Below are 20762 nucleotides of genomic sequence, written 5' to 3' on the forward strand. Positions count from 1 at the left end.
CAAAGCAAAAATTCAAATTCTATTTGGAATCAAATTTTGTTCTCACTTTATCGATAAGAATGGTAGGTATTATCGGTCCTCAAATATAAAATGTCAAGAAATCTATACAAAAACATCTTTATCATCTTCACTAGCTATATACAGTTTTCAAGATAATGCACTAAAAGGTACAGGTTTCCTCTTTACAAGTTTACTGTTACAATTTACAATCTTACTGTTAAATACAGTCTTGGTCGTTGACAAATTCTCCAATGCACAAATTCTTCAATGTTAAAAGCGTTTGCTTTCTCAAACATAACACACCAGTTCCCTTGAACTACATTGTGCACTATAAAACTACAAAATTTCTAACAAATCTTTAGAAACAAATTCAGTAGTCACTGGTTCCAAAAACTGGAGAAACAGGTTTCACTTCAAACCACGATTATTCAACGCACGAAAATTGTCTTCCAAGGATAAAACAAGTTCAAAAACTATGGAAGAACTTAAAAAATTCTCTTTGGACGAACGTCGACGGATCAAAGACCAGCCTAACACGACACGCTTATTCATAAGCCAGAATTAAACGGATCGTGTGAGGGAACTGTTTTCTAGGAAAATGTCAATGTACCCAGCGTACCTGGCTACGGGTACCCGCATACACCAGGGCAACGTCCAAAATTGTATTTAATACCATTCGATGAAACTGAAAAGAGGATTACTACGGATGACTACGTGTTTCGGAAGACCATATGGACTCGCGTCCAGGAAAAGCGTAATTAAGATTCACTTTGTGTTCGGTGGGGGACTTCAGGTCCTAGGCTTCGAAAATTTTGTATTTCGACGGGATCCACAGTTTCCTGTTTGAAGGTAAGTTTACGACGTTAAGTTTCGAAGTTTCAATTTTCGTTTTTATATTTTGTAATTTTCCTCACGTGTAATACTGCCTTCACTGTTCGATTTCATAACAGAAGATACTGTGTCCCATTTTAACTGTTACTTTAAGAGGTAATTTTACGGCAAAATGAGAAGGAAAGGTGTTAATAATTCATATATGCGTAAAGTAACTAATTGTTATTTTACTTATACAGAATCTACGCTTATGCAATCAGCACAATACAATTATTCATATTTTAAAACTGGTTTAATCTTTTGGGTTATATTTTCTAAATAAAAGGGTTATACTCATAATATTGAAAATGATACACGATATACTAAGTTTTTGAAATTCTAAAGTAAAAAATGAATTTTAATAGATTAAAAGGATCCCATTCATATTAAGATATCTAAATATTATAACAATAATAAACTACAATGTGTTCAAAACAGTTAAAAAATATAGGGTACTGCAAAAAGTTGTTGAAACGTGTATGGAAAACTTATACACGTTTATACTTTCTTTTCTTTTCTTTGTTGGTGATACTATGTACTAGTGATGGATAGGTAAGGTTTTTTAAAACAAAATATACGGGTTTTGATACTTTAAGAACAGTTATTTTTATAAGAGTGTTTCTATTTTTTCTCAAAGCCCCTATATTGCCATTTTCGCTTTAGTAATTACATCTCGAAGCAAGAAATCGCTCTTGATTAGAGTGAGGTGCTCTTTGTGAGTGAGCAGAGTACCAACACATGGTGAAGCTTAGCGTAGAGTTCCTCGATACGTCACATCCCATGGTCGAGGCCAACGAGAAGAATTGGCTGGCTGTTGCTGTTGCTTTTAAAAGTTAGAAAGCCGATTTTTCTGTCGACCTATCTGGTCTTGGCTCGATCAATATTTACGAACATCCAGTTTATAAAGATTAAATAACGTGGAGCAGCACGAGTTTGATCGAATTTACGACACGAATACGTTTCGTGACAAATTATGATTCAATATGGTAGCCTGTAAAAGCCAGAAATTTGTATTTGATTTCAAGAACCTTACCCCCTACTAGTTTTTCAATTCCTTCACCCAAATTCGATTTTACAATTTACAGAATGTTCTAACGGGACAAACACTAAGGTTTTGTGGAGTTACTTATATCTTTAAAAAAAGATTTGCAACTTCATTCATTGCTTTTTTAGTTAATCCATTTCCATCATATAAAAAAATAATCATGCCACTAATGTAAATTGGCTAAGAACGTATACATATATGCGCTCCAGTGATACTGACCAAGAAAATTGCGTGCATGTATACGCTAATGATGCAAATGGATTAATATAATATATCATCTGACATGAGGGTACCAGTGACTGGTGCTCTTAACTCTGTTTTCTTGTTTTTATTATACCACTTTAATAATACATAAAAGATACGGCATAAAAGCAAGGTTCAACTAAAGCTGTTATTAAGCCTAGCCTAAAGACATGAGTGACATAAGAATAACAAAGAAAAGTAAAAGTAAGGTAATGATAATAGTAACTATATGTAGAGAAGAAATAACAGAAATATAGACAAAGAAACTGTACTATAACGTGTGAATTTTGCACTGAAATATAGAAAACTTAAGAATTGCCAAACATTCGGTTGTAAAAAATAAGTAAATAAAATGAATAGCAGTAAATGTTAAGACACTTATTATTAGATAGTAAGATGAGCTAAGATAAATAGGAATGAGCTGAAAAATAGGAAGTGTACAGCTGTCAGAAGGCAGAAGGCTGTAGCAGTATGGAGTCCACACCTTTATGAAAATAAATTACAAAATTTTGAATCTTGAAAATGAACCACGAAACTTATCAAAGTAGCAAGTGAACTTGAATATCTAATAACTCTTCCACCACGCTAGTGCCTGTAGAAATAATATAAAAAACTACTATATGTGCATCAGTTACAAAATAATCTTATTTTTCATAACATAGATTTACATTAGTAAGAATATGAAAAAATCTATCGAACTTATCAGTTTCTTTCCATTTTCTCTCAAATTGCTATGAGATCTGAACTGAGAATAGAAATAACAAATTCCAAACGAATTTTTAAAACTTTTTAATGACTATGCACAAATTTACAATAAAGCAGAACTTGTTAGTACTAGTAGTACATTGTTTTGTATCTATAGTAATACTGACTAACTAAATTTTCAATAAACTCTTTCTACGTTTTAATTAATATATTTACATCTCTCAACGCATGAAATGAAAAAGTCAATAAGTAAACACGTAAACTGCTTTCAGTGAAATACAATGAATTGCGAGATGGAACCACCATCCCTGCTCGCTCATGAAACGACTATTTTCGCGGTCGTCAGCATTGTTTCCCACACAATGTTTTCTTGAAGCACGCGTGAACATTACGCAAATTAACTGGCTTTCACGCTCATATCGAATTGCAAAATTGCTACCCCTGACAAGGGTGTTCTGCCGCTCAGCCGTTCCCTCTTTTACTTTTGAATGAAACATAGGATCCAGTTGTCACTCAGTCTACCACCCATATGTACATATCGTAGAATGTCGACATCGAGGGGTTTAAATGGACATTAGAAAGCTGAGAGACGTTTAAATGCCGAGAGGTATTTAAAACCGAATGGCGATGCTAAGGAACCGTGGAGAAGTAATCAAATGTTTGCACGGATGTCGTCGACCTTAAGGGTAAACCTGCAATTCTAGGCCCATTAAGTTTAATATCTCTTAAATTCACACTTTCTATTCTGTGCATATTGACAATTTATAACCTGCTCCCAGTAGTTAATTGGATTTAATAAATTCGATCGGAAATAGAGATTGTATGACAATGAACGATCATTGTATGCAGGTAATTGCTGTCGTCTTAAAAGCGTCGCGTAAATATGCCACTTAAAATTCAAAGTTGATGTTGTAAATGGTTGTTGCATTGCCGCAGTGAATGAATTCGTATTATGAATGACAACTGACCGATTTACCGTTTTTCTCATCTTCGTGTAACGGTGTTAACATAGTTTCTTTTTACACAGAAAGAAAAGATTTCTTGTGTTTAAATTGGTATGAGATTGTGAGACATAAGAATTTTTAGTTGACCCGATGAATGATTTAAGAGGACATCTATGCTGATTGATTATAATTCTTGTAACAAATAATAGACGTTTTACATGTCACTTAGTTTCAAATTTGAAATCACACAAGAAGTAGAAATCACATTACTTCTAATAATTTTTTAACTATACATATGTTTCTTTTTTTTCCATTTAAAGAGATCCATAACTCTGTTTTCAACGGAAGCTTTATTCAGATAATTGATTAACGAGATAAACAATATGTACAATAACATCATTTCAAATGCAAAAATTCGTTTTCAATCATTTTTTATAACGCCAATTCACTATTTTTTTCTAAAATAAACAAACTAATATCAAGAAAAAATAGTACATAATTGAACTTACATTGTATAATATACATACCTATACCAAAAACATTACTTAATATATTTGCATAATATTAATTTATTATAATAAGTAGAAGAAACTATAATAACCCAGAAAGAGAAATAGCATATTTGAAAGTTTTAAGAAATTAAATTTGCGTGTGTAACATTTGTCTACAATTTGTAGTCTATATGATACTTTGTAGAAAATTATTCATACTATAATTTCTAAAAATTATACACTTTCAGCAAACGTGATATTATTGTCTATGCTGCATTGCATTAACTCCATTTAAATTCACGGAAACGACTGCTCTCGTTTCCCAAATATTTTTTACTCCCAAATACGACCGAGTTTACCCGAGTTTCTACATACGCGTTTTTTTTTGCGCACTAGAATTTGAACCGTATAGAACATTCATTAAAACTTCTCTTAAACCTTCGCCGTTTCCATGTCTACGCTCCCCCACGTTCTACTACTTCAGCCTCAACAAAATTTCCACCACTTTTCGCGTTCCCGCTCTCAAGATTCTACTTCAACAGCGCCCTAATTTGCATCAACCCCGGTGCAGGAGTCCTCCAAAGCCATCCACTAGCAAGTCGTTGGAGTCAACAACCAGGAATTGCAAAAGAGAAGCGAGAAAAACGAACAAGCTTCTATCACGAACCCACGTGACGCGTTTAAATTTCTGTCGGAGGGAACGAGCGAAGTGTATGCGCTTGCTCGACCATATTCGAGCCAGAAAAGCGAGTTTACACGGCCTCGGGCTGGTCACCGCCCCCGTCGACCTCTTCACGGCGAAACTATTTCTAATAGTCAGTTACGAGCCGACAAAATCGACTTCGTGACGCCTCGAACAATAGGCGAATACGCTGTATCAAGTAAAGCAACTAAAAGGAATGGTCCTGGCTACGGAATAACGCGTTCCTATTGTACTTCAGTACTCTCTTTTCGCCTTTTTTCACATGTTTCTTCGCTTTACGTAACTAGAAAAAAAGTCGGTCTACGTGCGTATCACAGGTTTTTGGGGCTTAGACGTTTCTCCTAACGGGTCAGAGAAAGTTTCAGTTTGAGTATGACAAAGCAGATACGCTACATAGAGTACATTGCGTAGAACGGTTCTTGTGGCGTAAGTTAATTTGTGTGGTAGAAAAATTCTCTAGTCAAATCGCAAAACCTGACATATCACTTCTTTTCAAAAGTGAGATATGTACTGCTCCATGTGTATCTAGATGAGCTCTATCAGTTTGCAAAAGGTGGTACCTGTTTATTGTATAATTTAAGGAAAAAACAAGGTAGTAATTTATGACATGTGGGTTTATCTACTAGTTTACCTAGTTTTAAAATCGCTTTACTTAAAAGTAACTTCGTTCGAATGCAGACATCGAAGTCTAGCGCCTCAATTAACTTCATAGATTCAATTTCACGCAGCCGAAGGAATCAATTCGATTCTGGTCTCCTTCATGCAGGTCTTTCGGATGATCCCTTTAGCCTCAGTTCCATCGGAACGGAAACCTGCTGGCAAGAACGGAACACCTGTTGTGTGGCTACTTTAAGGTAGGCCACGACGGGAAAGAACGTGTCGTTTCATTGGTCAAGGGCTGCAAGGTGTTCTTTACAAATGTTGCGACAAGATGCGGCATGTGCCGATAACACCTTATAATACTTTCATGCACTTTCCCCCTTCCATTCAGCCTCTGTTTCCTCCACACCGCGCATCCTCGTCGAGAAACCATATTACGAGACAATTACTCTCAAGTCTGACATTTATAACATACCCTACAGGTTTACCTTCAAAGTTTACTCTATCATTCTCCACTTGCTATTTTGGCGCGATGAAAAGTTAGTTTAGTTTAGTTTAGTTCAATATACCTGATGACAATTGACTTCGATGTATCTCAGTTTTATTTTATATAGGCATGAATATGAGAATAAAGTGAATAGTTAATTAAGAATTGATTAATTATGAAATTTAAAATTTTGAGAAATAGTTTCGACATTTTAGGGAATAGTTTAGATTTGAAATTTCATTATTTCCAAAGATTAAGTTTAAATTAAAATGAGTAATTTTGAAAATTTAAACAATTTTTCACGTTAAAACACATAATTGTAAATACATTAGTTCTGCTTTTCTTTAGTTTTAATATACTTACAAATGGAAAATAATATAATACATTAAAATTATTGCAATATTAAAAGTTTGAAATTTCCAAACATTCTGAATCAGCTCATCAGCTTTCACGTGCATACAATATCCATTTTCCAATTTGTAATATTAGAGATTAGTACCAGGCAATGACAAACATATTTGAAACGTTCAGAAAAGGAAACCTTTCTAACTGTACCGCGAACAAACGGTATAAGTTTATCTAAAGATGATACATGTATGGTACAAAGTGGAAGTCATTTGTCTTCGAAACGAACTGCTATTGTTCGCGTTTTCCTTCTCTCAAAAGCGCCCATTTGTGATGTTTGCGTTTAATAAGTGACATCGTAGCTTCGGACCGTTTTTCTGATGCCCGTCACGCGCTGCGAGGGAATTTAAATGCCGTAGTGGCCAGAAAGGAGCCAGGAGAGCGAGACTTTAGGCTGCGTGATGAAAGACCAACAACGAAAAACGACTAGAAAAAAAGGGACAAAGAGGGATACGGGCCGAAGAAGAAAAAAAACAAGAAACAAAACAGGTGGAAAGCATCACACACCTTTCCGTGCTGTAACTTCTTTACGATTCGTGTGCTTCGTAATTGCAACGGCAGATGGCCGACCAGTTGCATCGATGCTCCGCTGATGCACTGATACGATCAGATTCCATTGAGATTAAGCTGGTCCTTCGTAAAAAAGGAGGAAGTAGATCGCATTATTGCTTTAAGAACTGTAGGTATTAGTTGCGGTATAAATCGAGAAACCGAGACAGTGTAAATGGATCGGGCAGACGAGTCACTTCTGACACACGGACAGGTGTCTGACAGAGAACGTCTGGTTCCCCTGCGCGCGAGGTTATTGTCGTGTCTTTGCACTAAACTCTCATTTACATTACCTGAATACATTGAATTTCGAGTGATACCCTCATATGTATTCATTTTGTTGTAACGATTTATTTTTAATTTTGAGAGACTGCTTTATCGAGAAATTTGTTGCTTATTCAAAAGCTGGTTGCGCTTCGTACCTCCATGTTTCTTTTGCTTGCGAAATTATGCAGTAGGGGAATGTTAATCGTATATCGTTGTAAATAAATTAAATATTAATATGGATATTTAAAGACGAATTATTGTAAACTAAGTGAAAAATTCAATAACTCTAGAATATAATAGTATTTTCAATCAGAAGATTGTGCATAAATTTTTGTAGATATTCTATGCATATAGTTAAAATGAAATACAAAACAAATGGATAATATTAACCCATTGTTAACACATACATTATACTCTTTAATACAATGTACTAAAATGACTAATGGAGTATTACAGAGTAGTACGTACGTTTTTCTTCAGATCACTGTAATATGCACACAGTACATGCATTATTATGTTTTTATTACAAAATTATGTTCTTGTATTTTATAACTAATACACAATAAATAACGGTTCAAGCCAAAACAATAAGACATTCCAGGCAAACGTCATAATAGCTCGTGTCTCGACCAAGCGTCTTAACTCATTACGCGTTATCCACTGTTTACGATTTGGGCCGATCCTCTCGACACTGTCATGGTTACGAATGGATTATGAAACTACCAAACATTTCTTTGCTGACATGAAACGTGAAAACGTGAAAACAACAGAAATGAGGTGTGTATTTAAAGAGGTTTTATTTTTTACTGATAAAAGACTTTTACAATGTCAGTGTGATAAATAAAACAGAGAATATTAATCTTACTATGATCTTCGAGTCTTTTTTTACCCAATTATGGTTCTTGTTTCTTCCGACAACTTCTTTAATTTTTAGAAAAATGTGAAATAGTTGTTATTAATATCTACATTTCTGATTACTTGATATTATATTAAAAGCTCATTAGTTGTATTCATAACAACATACTGGCGATTATTGTTGCTTCATCCAAGGTTTTTGAGAGGAATGTATGAGGGTAAAGTAAGAAAGTTGCAAGAAAATAAACAAAAATAGTATCTATCTTTGTTCGTAGATGTCATTCCAAACAATGCTTTACATTTTTACTGAAATTTGATGCATTATTGAGGATTTATAGAAAAAATGTTTGACTGTAAATATTAGAGTATCGACTAGTCTATGACGCAGCAGTCTTGTTTTTTGCAAAAGAACGAGTCGTTCCGCATCCTTGCGCCGATCCAGCCGATAGCCTTGCAATCTCGTTAAAAATGATCGTACTCTGAGCGATTTTGTTGTTTTCTACTTTACAATCGTCTACCTCTACTTTTCTACCTTGCACTGGAAATTGCAAAAAATCTACGGTAGAACTGGTCTGAAACCTGACAGTACTTGGTCTCGAGTGCAACTCGTATTATTCAGCATTGTTCAAGTAAATTGATTTTTCTGAATTATCTGAAATGTTTGAATAAATCGAATTTTCATCAAGTCATTTGAACGATACAGATTGAATTTCTTTTGAGTTAGTAGGTTTGTTCGAACAATCAATATTTCTATGAGCTGTTCAAACCACTCTAACGAATATAGTTTTTTCATTTTCCTTTCTTTAAGTATTTGAACAGAACAAAGGTTCAGTAACGTTAATCCATAGTTGAATAATTTCACCTGGGCGCAGCACGTGCTTACATGCACTCGCAGCAGGTGCTGTCAACTGTAGTACTCTCTGTACACCCTTAAAATTTCTAATTGTGTCACTTAAAATATGTCTTTCTTTCTTTCTTTCTAAATTGATTTTCAACTTTTATAATAAATGATAAATTTCAGCCACTGACATACAGCCACTCCCTTTATCAAAAGTAACAGAATATTTTCCTTTCAAGATTTTTTAGAGACTTACAGGCATTTATATGTAAAAACGAAATCAAAATTGACTATAGTCAATTCAGATAATTCAAAATATCACGAATATCGCTATACATACCATTCCTACAATTAAATTGTACGTGCAGATACTTATCTAAATTGATCTTCTTCTCTTATCTAAGAATTTAGTATTTCACATTTCTCTTAAGCTTTTGCCAATTGTAGTACTTATTAAATTTTATATACATATGTATGGTATGTGCTCATTATACGTAAAATAGAAGTTACGTTGATGATTAAAACCCTACGTACTATGCTCAACAATAAAATCTTAAAATAACTAAGCGTAGTCGAAATATTGAGTTTAGTCGCCGTTTTAAATCTTCTTTATCGACTATAATTATGAAGAATAAACGGTTTACGAGCATGCATACTGGCATCAGAGTACGAACATACATACATCGAGACAAATAGGCTCGCCAAACGAGGATTTACAAAGAATTATGCATGAGGAACCTAATAGACAACTGGCAAAAGTTAGAAAAGGGATTAATTTCTAGTTAATAAATGTAATAAAACCTAGACAGGAAAAATTGCTCGCCTCGTTATTCTCGTTCATTAATACCGGGAAACGCGACAAGATCTGCATGCATAATCACAAAGGCAGGTGGTTGAATTTCGATGCGGATCGACTAACGTCCAAAGAATTCGTCGACTCCGTCGTCAATAGAATTTTTCCTTGTTCACTTATTATATTTAAGTTTTCTTTGAATTTTCTGCCATGTGATTTAGAAAATAGTTTAAAATTTATTATGTAAGATTCAAATAGTTTTAGTAATCAAGAGTAATTTAATAAAAGAGTTAATGTAGTTTTATATGAAATTCTTTGAAGAATCTAAACCATTTGAAAATTTTAAGATACTGAGTTCCACAGAAGGACTGTAAGCAACAGACGCCTAAGGGAGAAAGAAGTCTGAAGGGTCTTCTCAATATGACAAAAGCTGGGGAGAAGGGGTCAAACTTCACAGCTGCCTTCTTTACGCTCTTAGCGTTCTTAAACGACACCATGAATTTGTATGTATGCCCATGTAAGAGTGTATCTGTCACAAATAGCGAAAAAAGGTACAATTTTTATATTACTTTCATATGAATGATCAGAAACAACTTATTTCACGTATCATAAAGAATGACATCAAGACAAATGTATAAAAAATACCTCTGTTAACTTAGCCAATACTAATAATGTGTAATAATAATGTGTAGATATATTGTATAGTAGACATAATGCTAATTGAAAATAAAGTTAGTTGTACGATAAATTCAGGAATGAAATAAAAACAAAATCTTAATGCACTGATATTTAGAATTTCATATAATCTCTAAACTTATTGAAAGACTAGAAGTCAAAACTACTTAAGGACCAGCCACAATTACTGACTTAAGTATTTAACTTCAAAACATAAAAAAGAAATTAAACTTATCAGTAACAAAATAAATTACACTAAAACACGTAAGTCTAGGCGCACCCCTAGCGACAATCGGTGACCGAAAACTTTGTTGCTCTGAAGGCCGATTACAGAAAGAACAATCCTTTGTCTATCTAATGAATAAAAAGACAATCGATACATAAGATTCTGTTAAGTCTGTAACGAGTCTTTAGACCGACAAAATTGTCGGTAATTGTGCACCTAGGCTTAAATTCAAATTCAAACAATTCCCCAGGATAATCAGAGAACAAGGAATAAAAGAAACAACAACGGGAACTGTTTCAAGAATCATTTGCAGCAAGCGGTCAGCCAGTAACTCGATCGTCCCTTTTTGCGCCCGATACATCCGTAGATCAACAGGTGACGCTTTCCATTGCAATTACCGCGCACCTGGTCTACATATCCACGCGTACGATGGATCTCTCGTAGTCCACGGGCCAAGTCTCGCTTTCACAGGCTCCATGAGCCAGAGGAAGCCGTCTTCCGCACCGGATCTCTCACGGATGCGTAGCCAGTACGCGCCAGAGAGAGTATTCGCGTAGCTTCGACAGGGTTTCTTCGTTCGCGGAGAAAGAAAGGGGTGCTGGCAGCGTATTCGCAGATGCAGCTGCCAACACAGAGCCCGGTGCAGCCATGAAAAGAGCCAGGATACGCCGTCGTCAGCGACGTGGATGACGACGCTTGGCCCGCACCTGGCTCTCACCTGCTCCCCTCCTTTTTCTGCTCGCTCTCGCGCTGAGGACACGGACCAGCCGGCCGGAATTCGCTTCTATGGGGATTTTCACGTGATCCAATGTCGCGCACTGCCCGTATCCTGTCCACCAGTATTCCTGCCACCTTTTTGCGAACGCGGTTCTAGGGACTCCTCTGGGAACGCAGTGTCTTCCGGGCGAAAGTGATTCCTTGTTATGCATCCTGTGACCGAGGTTGTATCCTCGTTGCAGGAAGTGAGTATTCTATGTATTATCGTTCGTTTTTTCTGGATATCTGAAGTTAGCTGAAGTTGGATGAAGTTAACTGAAGCTAACCAGAATAGAGGAAATTAGAAGTTAAATGTAGTTACTTATATGAATTTAATTTCCAAAGAAATTATTTTACTTGAGCCTAAAAGGTTATCTGGTTTCTCTATAAATCATATATAATTTATAGTAAAGTATATATAATTTATTATTAGATACTCTTTCCATATCAAAGAAAAGATTCCTCATTCACTAACTGTTACGTACAAAACTATAATAATTCGATAGTTTCTGGTTACGAGCACGTTGTCATTCCGAGCATTTCTTTAATACTGTTCGCCTTTACTTTTGACACGACAGAAACAGAACAACCATACATAAATTGAACCAAGACCAAGAAGTGCAGTTTTTATGTTTAGTTGGTCATTTTGCTGCTGGTAATAAATATCGATCTCGCAGTAAATAAGGACTGTAAATGTTGAGCGAAAGACCACGATCAAATTAACGAAATGAATACAGTTCTTAACGATGGCACGTTACATGCGGTAATTTCTATGCGTAACTTTATCCGTAACACAGCAGTGAAATTACCAGTCATTAAAATGTTATGCGGGTTTATCTCCTTAAAGGCTTCGAAAAGTAGATTTTAAGCTTTGATCATAATTTAGCAAATTGTCGGTATTGCCTTAGATCATGTTAAGTAACATTTTAGATTTATTTTTATATAATTCTCATTAGTTACGAAATAGCGGAGTGATATAATATTGTTTATCATCGTGTTTGGGAAGCTTTGTCAGTCAGCTAGTCACTAGTCAACACTAAGAATCGTATGATGTCATGTCATTAAAGCTTTGAATCTTTAATCACATTGAATTAGTGACCTGAAAGACAGTACAAGCCCAGAAACCATATTTTGAGATAGTTGATTCCAATGTGTAGTTCTATGCATTTTACATCTCTGGACTTCAGGATATATATACTGCATTTTTACTTACAATTTATTTTATAACCTTCTATGCACCTTTTTAGTAAAATAAGCTCTGTTCATATTAATTTGCTTAATACTGTAACTGAATCAATCAGAATATTTGATCCTAACGTGTAGTTCTGTGCATTTTACATTCATATCTGGACTCTAGAGCCAGAGTGTATTAACTCCACTTGACTCCTGTGTAACTTAATGCATTTTAGTTCTGAAATCCAAATGTAGTTTTTAGAGTATTTGAAAATTACTAATTGTGAACCTATTTTTCAACTCACCGATTCAATCTAAATACTATTTCGTCAATTCAAAAGATCAGCGATAAAAACCTCAAACAATGAAACAACGAGGCGCGTCGCTAGCTCGCTATTTGCTGTTGCAAATAGCGGGGAACGTGCCCTTCCACCGTTTCCGGGGTCGCCGCTGGATTCAGTAATTTCGACCGGTGTCCACGCGATCGATAAACTTTTTCCGTGCCTGTTGCACGCGTGCTCGTGCATGTGCACGCCAGTGTGTCGCAGGTGCACCACGCCCTCGACTAGCACCTTCCTGTTTATTTTCCGATGATTAGTCAGCGGCCTTTCGTTGTTTCTTTGCTTTATTACACGATTCGGCGAGCACGAGGCGCGACAACCGGTCGTGCGCTGTTTATTGCGCCAGGGCCGACCAAATTGGCCCCGAAACAGCAATTACGCTTCAGCGTTTCCACTGTTTTACGTGGCTGATTATCTGCTCCAACTTTACTGCAGTCCTTTCAAAGCACTTTAACCGCTTGACCGCTCCTTTACTTCTTCACATATTGCTGGCCGAAAGTGTCGGAATATAGATACTATTATATGTATATTAGTAACATTATTTCTCTATTTATGTGCTCACCACTGTAAGTACTTCATCGCGACATCGCTTAGTTGCACATTGAGTATATTATTGTCATTAGGGCAACTTGTTTGTTACTCATGTATATATACATATGTGAACTCCTTAAATACTTCTTGTACGAACTGCTGTGCTGTAAATATACTTACTTGTGTGACACGAAGAAATATAGATTTTAATTGAAAGTTTAACGTGTATTTTGTATTTCAAGATTTAATGGAGAGCTCCAACAGAAAATTTGGAATTACTTTGTCAATTGGAAGTTAAGTCTTTGTCATTGGGCAAACCAATTTGTATGATGATAAATCAATTATTTATTTGTTAATTGCAATGGAACGAAGAATATTACAATCACCGCTGACATAATTATTGTATTACTTTTTTAATTACGTATAAGTGTTAAATATGATACTTGACGATGTTTTACTTTTTAAGAAGTTTTTCAATAAATGTTGACTGATTTCTAAAATTAATTATTTTATTATTTGTTGTACAAGTGTTGTACAAAATATAAAACCAAATTCCTAAGGTATTACAGTAAAAATATTAATCATTATTTTAAAAATACGTCTGTATTTCTCATTTATTATTTAAATGAAGTATTTTCATTAATACTGTCATTCTAGTTTATATTCGTCGTGTACTATACGGTAATATCATGCATCAATTTTATTGCATTTAGGTCAGTACGCTCTTAATGATTGGAAGCTATTCCTAGAAAAGGAATGCAGTCACTACTGCAAACATTCGGTCGTTTAGATAAGCGAATCAAACACGGGACTGTTAAAATATAAGTTTATATGTTTCACGTTACGAACAGTTAGGAAATGCAAATTGAACTATTTCTTTTGAAGTATCAGTAAATAAAGAAACTATTTCCCACAGTATAACGACTTTTTTCATTATAACGACCTATCAATAATAGAGAATCGAGGAAAAAAGTGTAGAATAAAATAAGTGAGAATGAAGAGAGAAACGTATAGTCAATATAATATGCTATGATGTCAACTGAGTACTCAGAAAACTAGCGAGTAGAAACCTGGAGACCAAAAGTAACCATAATACAAAAAAATAGTTAAAACTAACTTGTATACAGTAGATAGTCATAGATAAAATAAACCGCAAGTTACATCATCAAGGACAATTTAACAAACTTCCATTGACTAAAGGTGGCTTATCTACGTTTGCAAATATTATACGCCTCTAAATTCAACTTTCGCGGGTTAGTCGACTTCTGAAAACATCATCCATCAATGAAATCAGAAAAGGAACAAATCCAAGTAGAAAGACGCTCGGAATTGTTTTGGAGTCTAGAGGCGACAACGGTGTCGAGTGTCAAATTGCGCGTTGTCAAGGCTAGTATCACGAAAAGCAAGCGTCTCGCAAACAAGAATTCCTGCGTTATTCGTGAGCAGGCTGGACTTTTAAATATCTCAGTCCGTGGAAGAAACGACGCCACGAATCGGTAACTTTTCGAGAACACGAAAGCGTAACCAGGCTCCATAGGTAAACAAGCGATAGCCTGAGCAAGCCTAAATAGATAACGTCTGATACGAGGAACGTTATTTAATTTTCAACCACTCTCGAGCTCAACGATCGCGCCTGGAACACGGTTGCCTCGCTCGATCTCTTTTGATCGTTTCTCGAAGGACTCTTTCAATGATTCCGTCAATAGCAGTTAGCGTTTGACACGTCTATATTGGGTAACAGAAGCTTCGATGAACGAACAGGATGTGATAAGAACAGCTTGGAAAGAGAGACTTAGGAATGGGTGAAGACGTGATAATGATACGCTAGAAATAGTTTTGGAGCATATAAAAGAGAAAGAGATAATACTTGATCATCCCACTTTCAAACAAGTTTTGTGGTCCCTTGGGATAGTGTTATTAAAGCTTGATGTGAAATTTAATAGATCAGGTATGCTATTAAGTTAAACAATGTTTTCCTGATACATATACATATGCCTTGCTCAACAGCTATGTTTAAATTTCTAACATAAATAACCCTATTTTATAAGTAGCAAAATTTTGAAATCTTTTTAAATTTTTTCTCACAGAATATGGTATTTAAGAATTAATATGCATACTGGGTAAACTAACTAAACAATTTAACACGCCGTACAAACTTTTACTACTTTTTCCTAATTCAAAAATAACAAAATATTGTAAAATGTTGTGGTTATAAAAGTAACTGTAGGTGATATTTTAATCATTTTTATCTACGGCCCTCTCCCTGGTCATTTTCTAGTACAATAATAGAATCCCATAAAGCTGTTGAAAATGACGTGAGACCATGAAGAAAAGCAGACGCATTTACACGGTATAAATTCTGGTGACAACTGTGCTTCGGTAAATTAGATCGCTGTGGTAACGAAGTTTTGCAACTTCCGACATCCTCAAAAGAACGTCTCGGTGCTCTCTGGTCGAAGCTGACGTGGATTCCAATAACTATTTTTGGAGACCCAGCAGCATCCACGCGACACGATGACCCACGCTATCGATCGATTTATGCTTTGCTACGTTATTGTCTGCTCCTAATTACTCCAAAACTTTGTCATCCTTGCTCGTTTTGGCGTTATCAGTTCCCTGAGTCATTGTGGCAAAGGCTATTTCCTTTTTTGCTTCTGAGCTGAGCACAGCATAAGAAAAAACGCTGGTAAATTTAAATGCTTTGCGTCGTTTGGAATTTTTCGAGTACTTCAAAAATGTTAACGTTAATCAATCAACCAACAGAGTCAGCAGGATTTATTTGATAGCATCGTATTTTTATCTGATAATGATGTTCGTTGGTATTCTGGTTTTTAATGAATCGATAATTTTTTGACGATTAGATAGTAAATAAAAAGGTGGATTTGTTCCTTAAAATTTTGATCCTTTACACAAATGTACAGCTTTTCATGACTTAGTATAAATGTGTAAAAGTATTCAATACAACGAAAACCTGTATTGGAGTCTTGGATTAGATTTATTCCAGAATTTAGTTATGCGCTACATGATTGCATTAGGTCTAAATTAAATTTGTCAGCATTAAGGAGTAACCTAGGTTAAGATTAAGTTTATTATACTATAGCGTTAAATTTGCATTAAGGCTGTAGTATTGTAAGGTATGATAACAGGCAACTCGGAGTTGGTTCTGTATCTGTATATCTACTAACCATCATACTTTCAGGTTAAATCTCTAATATCTCCGAATTGAACTCTAGTTTGAGATGCAATCTGTACTGAATCTAAATAGATTAGATGAGATCCATTATAGATCATTTATGATATCTTTGGTTTCATTTTGTGGAAGTTATGAGTTAAACTTTCATAGAATTTGGATTATGTTCATGTCTAATATTGTTCGGGGTCAAGTCTTTTAATATCTTCGAGTTATGTCCATGATAAGATTAATTTATGTCTTTGATAGTCTTAGAAGGTTCGTACCTTATGTACAAGTTAAGAGTATATAACATTTTATACTAGATACATATTAGACCTGTATTTATCCTAATTTCAACTTAGGTACCAAATGTTTTAAGAATTATTATAAGTACTTTTATTTCAAACATAAACTTATGATGAATCTGTAACATCAAATGGTATTCAAGCCTGAGTAAACTTTCTCTCTTAGATTTGCAAACTATCTGCGCAACAGATTAGAAAGTATCAAGAACAAAACAACAAAAGCGTGCCCTCATGCCCGATGTGATCTTCCATTTCATGAATGACAAATAAGAAATCTTTCTTACGCTCTGTTGAAAACAAAGCTGGATACACTTCATGCTGAACTATGTGACAATCAGTACGACTATCGATAGAGCAGGTTATCACAAACTTGAGATTCGGCAACGGCCATTTAACAGTTAAAGAACGACCAGAAAATACAGACTCTAGACGCAGATAACGTCTTATAAGTGTACTGTAAATTTTTCTTATGAAAGTTTCATGGCATTAGCATACACGTATGTGGATCGATACAGTTTGCGATACATTTCAACAGGAAGAGAAAATTTCCTACGCACTGGTTGCCTCACCTTCTTTAGAATTGTAAAAAAAAACTACAAATTTCCCATGCTTGTGCATTTAACAAAAATTCTGACATGTACATTATACACAATTCTTAATTGGAAAATAAGAATAATTTTCCCATGAATTTTGGTTAGATTCTTTTGAATTATGAGTAACACATTTCTTTTATTATAAAAATTAAAACAATGTATCCTTTTTAAAAGTTTCCTGAGCCATCAAATCTCGTGAACAAGACCTTGAAGTACATTAATGTACTACATACAGTGATTTAATATCAGTATTTCTTAATCAAACAATTGTAGATAAGGGAATTTAAATCAACAATTATATTACAACATAACATCTAAAAAAGATTTTATGTATTCTGCATCATTAGATAATGAACTTTTACCAACCCCAAGTTAGAATTAGTTTCCTAGGTTTTAAGTAGTAGGTCGTTTTTATATAATTCGATACAGTAAGTGTTTCCTTAGTTGTCATTAACACACGAAAAAATTCTTTTTTTAGATAGGAAAATTGAAAGGTATTAAATCACATGACTTTCCAGCTGGAAATATATTCATGATATTCTACTATTTTCCCTGAAACTTTATCGCGTACTAAGGTGCAATTAGCGATAAGCTCTTTGCGTTTCATTAACGCGTACTGTTTTATCAGCGAAAGGTGATAGCGTTTACTAACAGGATTTTCTCTCTTTCTCTTATCGCTGGTAATAAAAAGACCGCTAGGGCTTAGTTAAGCATAATAACTGACGTGTTGGGCATTAGAAGGAAAGGAACCTTTCCTGTGTCATCTTTCTTAAAACGATCTTTATACGTTTTATAATACGTGTGATATCGTCAACTCATGTTGCTTTAGCATATTCGATAGATTTACAAATTTTAAACAATTTAAAATTATTTCCTTTGTATTTTTGAGGCTAGTTTATTCATAGCATCTTCGTGTATAATAACACTAGCACATATTTGTTATCACAATTTAAACATTTATTTATACATATATAATATTATATACGCCAGTGTAAACAGAAACTCTTATCCTCCTCAAACAACCCAAACCTGGCTTACTAAAGTTCAAAGATCGAATATTACATTGTAATTTCTTTTGACTTCAGTCTTGGCCAAATTTTAACAATTCAATATCTACGTTCTTTTATCATATTTTCAAGAATTTTAAATTTTAACAAATATAGTTATATGAATAATGAAAACTGAATGATAATAAAATGAGTAAGCAATTAACAAGTAACTATTGCAACTGTACTGTACCTCCATCTTTAAAAATCAAAGATGCTACACAGTAATTAGCTTCCTAAGTTAGGAATTCTAGCACAATAACTGCTAATTAAAAAATGGTAAGTACTCTTTAAATGTTATAAGTGGATTATATTATTAAGAGGACTAGATTTTTTCATTTAACAGTTCTACATTCCTTATAAACAATCAAATGCCGCTACAATAATGGACCTCTCGAACGGGGTCAGAGAAGCTCAGACCAAGAGCGAGCATCGACGAGTCGATTAATCGGCCATCGATCAGAGATACGATGGAACATGGCACAAAAGTAAAACGAAACAAAATGAACACTTACCCATAAGTCATCTAAAGTGATCGAGTTGTCCGTGTAGAAAACGAGCACTTCTGCAGTGAGTGGAGATGGTTCTCGCAGTTTCGAGGCGAGAAGCAGGCAAGCGGTTCCTAGCAGCTGCAATTGTGACTTCCTGATCGCGCAGATCGAGAGGAACCTGTCGACGTAGTTCATCGAGAGGGGAAAGACCTCGTCCTGGCACTTCTGCTCCTCGCATACCTGTTGACAATCATCACCAATCAGATTAGAATCGAGCCCTTACTAGGGTATAAGGATGTTACACGCGCAGGAAAAGAATGGAAGGGTTATTTTGGTAAGTTGTACCTTCGTGGGATCTTGGACTGAAGGAATATGGTGAAAGAACTTTTGGGGGCGAATGCTTAACAATTGGATAGGTACCGATACCTCTATTTAGGATTGAATGAAGGAAGGAAATATGAATGCAGGTAAGTTTCTAGGTAACCTGATAGCGTCTTTCTTCCTCGTGAGGATAGAAAAATGATAAAAATAAGGTATTACAGGGCAAACGTATTGAGGATCGATACAAAATGAAGGGAATCAGGTAATACAGGTTAGACAATATCTACTATTTGATCTAAGCTAAATTTTCGTTATCACGCTGTAAGCCAATTTGTTTATCATTTAAATTACTTTCTGTGAAAATGAAGTATATTATGTAATTTATTTACGATTCCATCGCAGCGCAAAATATGTATGTAAACACACAGCAAATTGAAAATCAGTCTCAAAATTTTGTAAATGCACGTAGCATGCTGATTGCTTTAATATCATAAATTACGGGAAAGCCAATAACAAATTATTAGCGACAAAATTACCACGAAAGGCGAAGACGAAAACGAAGTGATTATTTCAGACCGGATTTCCTCTGCTAGTAACTTAACGTCATGGCTTTAGCTAATCGATCACCCTGGGGCACAGGTCGGAGACCTCGGTTTTTGTTTCCAAAGCGTTCTCGAGGAAAAGATACAATCGATACAATCGATGCTGGGGAAGAGCATAACGAGTTCTTGACGTGGAATGAAATTCCAGTTTGAGAGGTTTGAAACGACTCTTACCTAGACAATTAAGATTTCCCTTCGGAGATGCTTTAGGATTAACTTTTACAAATTTTAAATTTGGTTTTAAAGAAAATTCGAATTCCGTTTCAAAAAAGTGGTACAATCATTTTTATGTACTCACTCAATAACACTAAAACTCACTCAACGACACTAAAACTCACTAAACAACAATAGGGAAATGGACCCAAAGTTTATCTCCGTCGCTAATTTCGTCTCCCAGCTTATTTACAATGTTAAATATTGCATCTTGGTGGGGATTGTGTAGTCTTATATTAAATAACATGATTCTTATAAACTAGCAGTATAAACAAAGAAACTCCATCAAACAGCTTACAGCCGTTTTTTTCTTTATACCTTCTGGTTACAACGTAATACCTGGTCATATTTGAAATCACATTTCAATACCTAAAGTAGACATTTCTATCACGCTTTTTTATTTAAATGTAGCTTATAATCATTCAGTGAAACGAAGCAAATCTAGGACCACAGTTTTCATTAGACAACCACAAATATTTGCCTCAATATAACACCTCAACTGTAACAATATTTCAACCCTTT

General features: G+C 34.9%; 1 protein-coding gene across 1 annotated transcript in view; it reads right to left on the reverse strand.

Moving 5' to 3' along the window:
* The window catches only part of Cycd (cyclin D), a 65842-nt gene that overhangs the window by 34338 nt on the left and 10742 nt on the right, over positions 1-20762 (reverse strand). Inside the window, exon 2 of the mRNA XM_076393683.1 lies at positions 19129-19344. Coding sequence (XP_076249798.1) covers positions 19129-19344 — 216 coding nt within the window. The remainder of the gene's footprint in view (positions 1-19128; positions 19345-20762) is intronic.

Source organism: Calliopsis andreniformis, chromosome 3 (genome assembly GCF_051401765.1).
Source record: "Calliopsis andreniformis isolate RMS-2024a chromosome 3, iyCalAndr_principal, whole genome shotgun sequence".
In the NCBI taxonomy this organism is placed as follows: Eukaryota; Metazoa; Arthropoda; class Insecta; order Hymenoptera; family Andrenidae; genus Calliopsis; species Calliopsis andreniformis.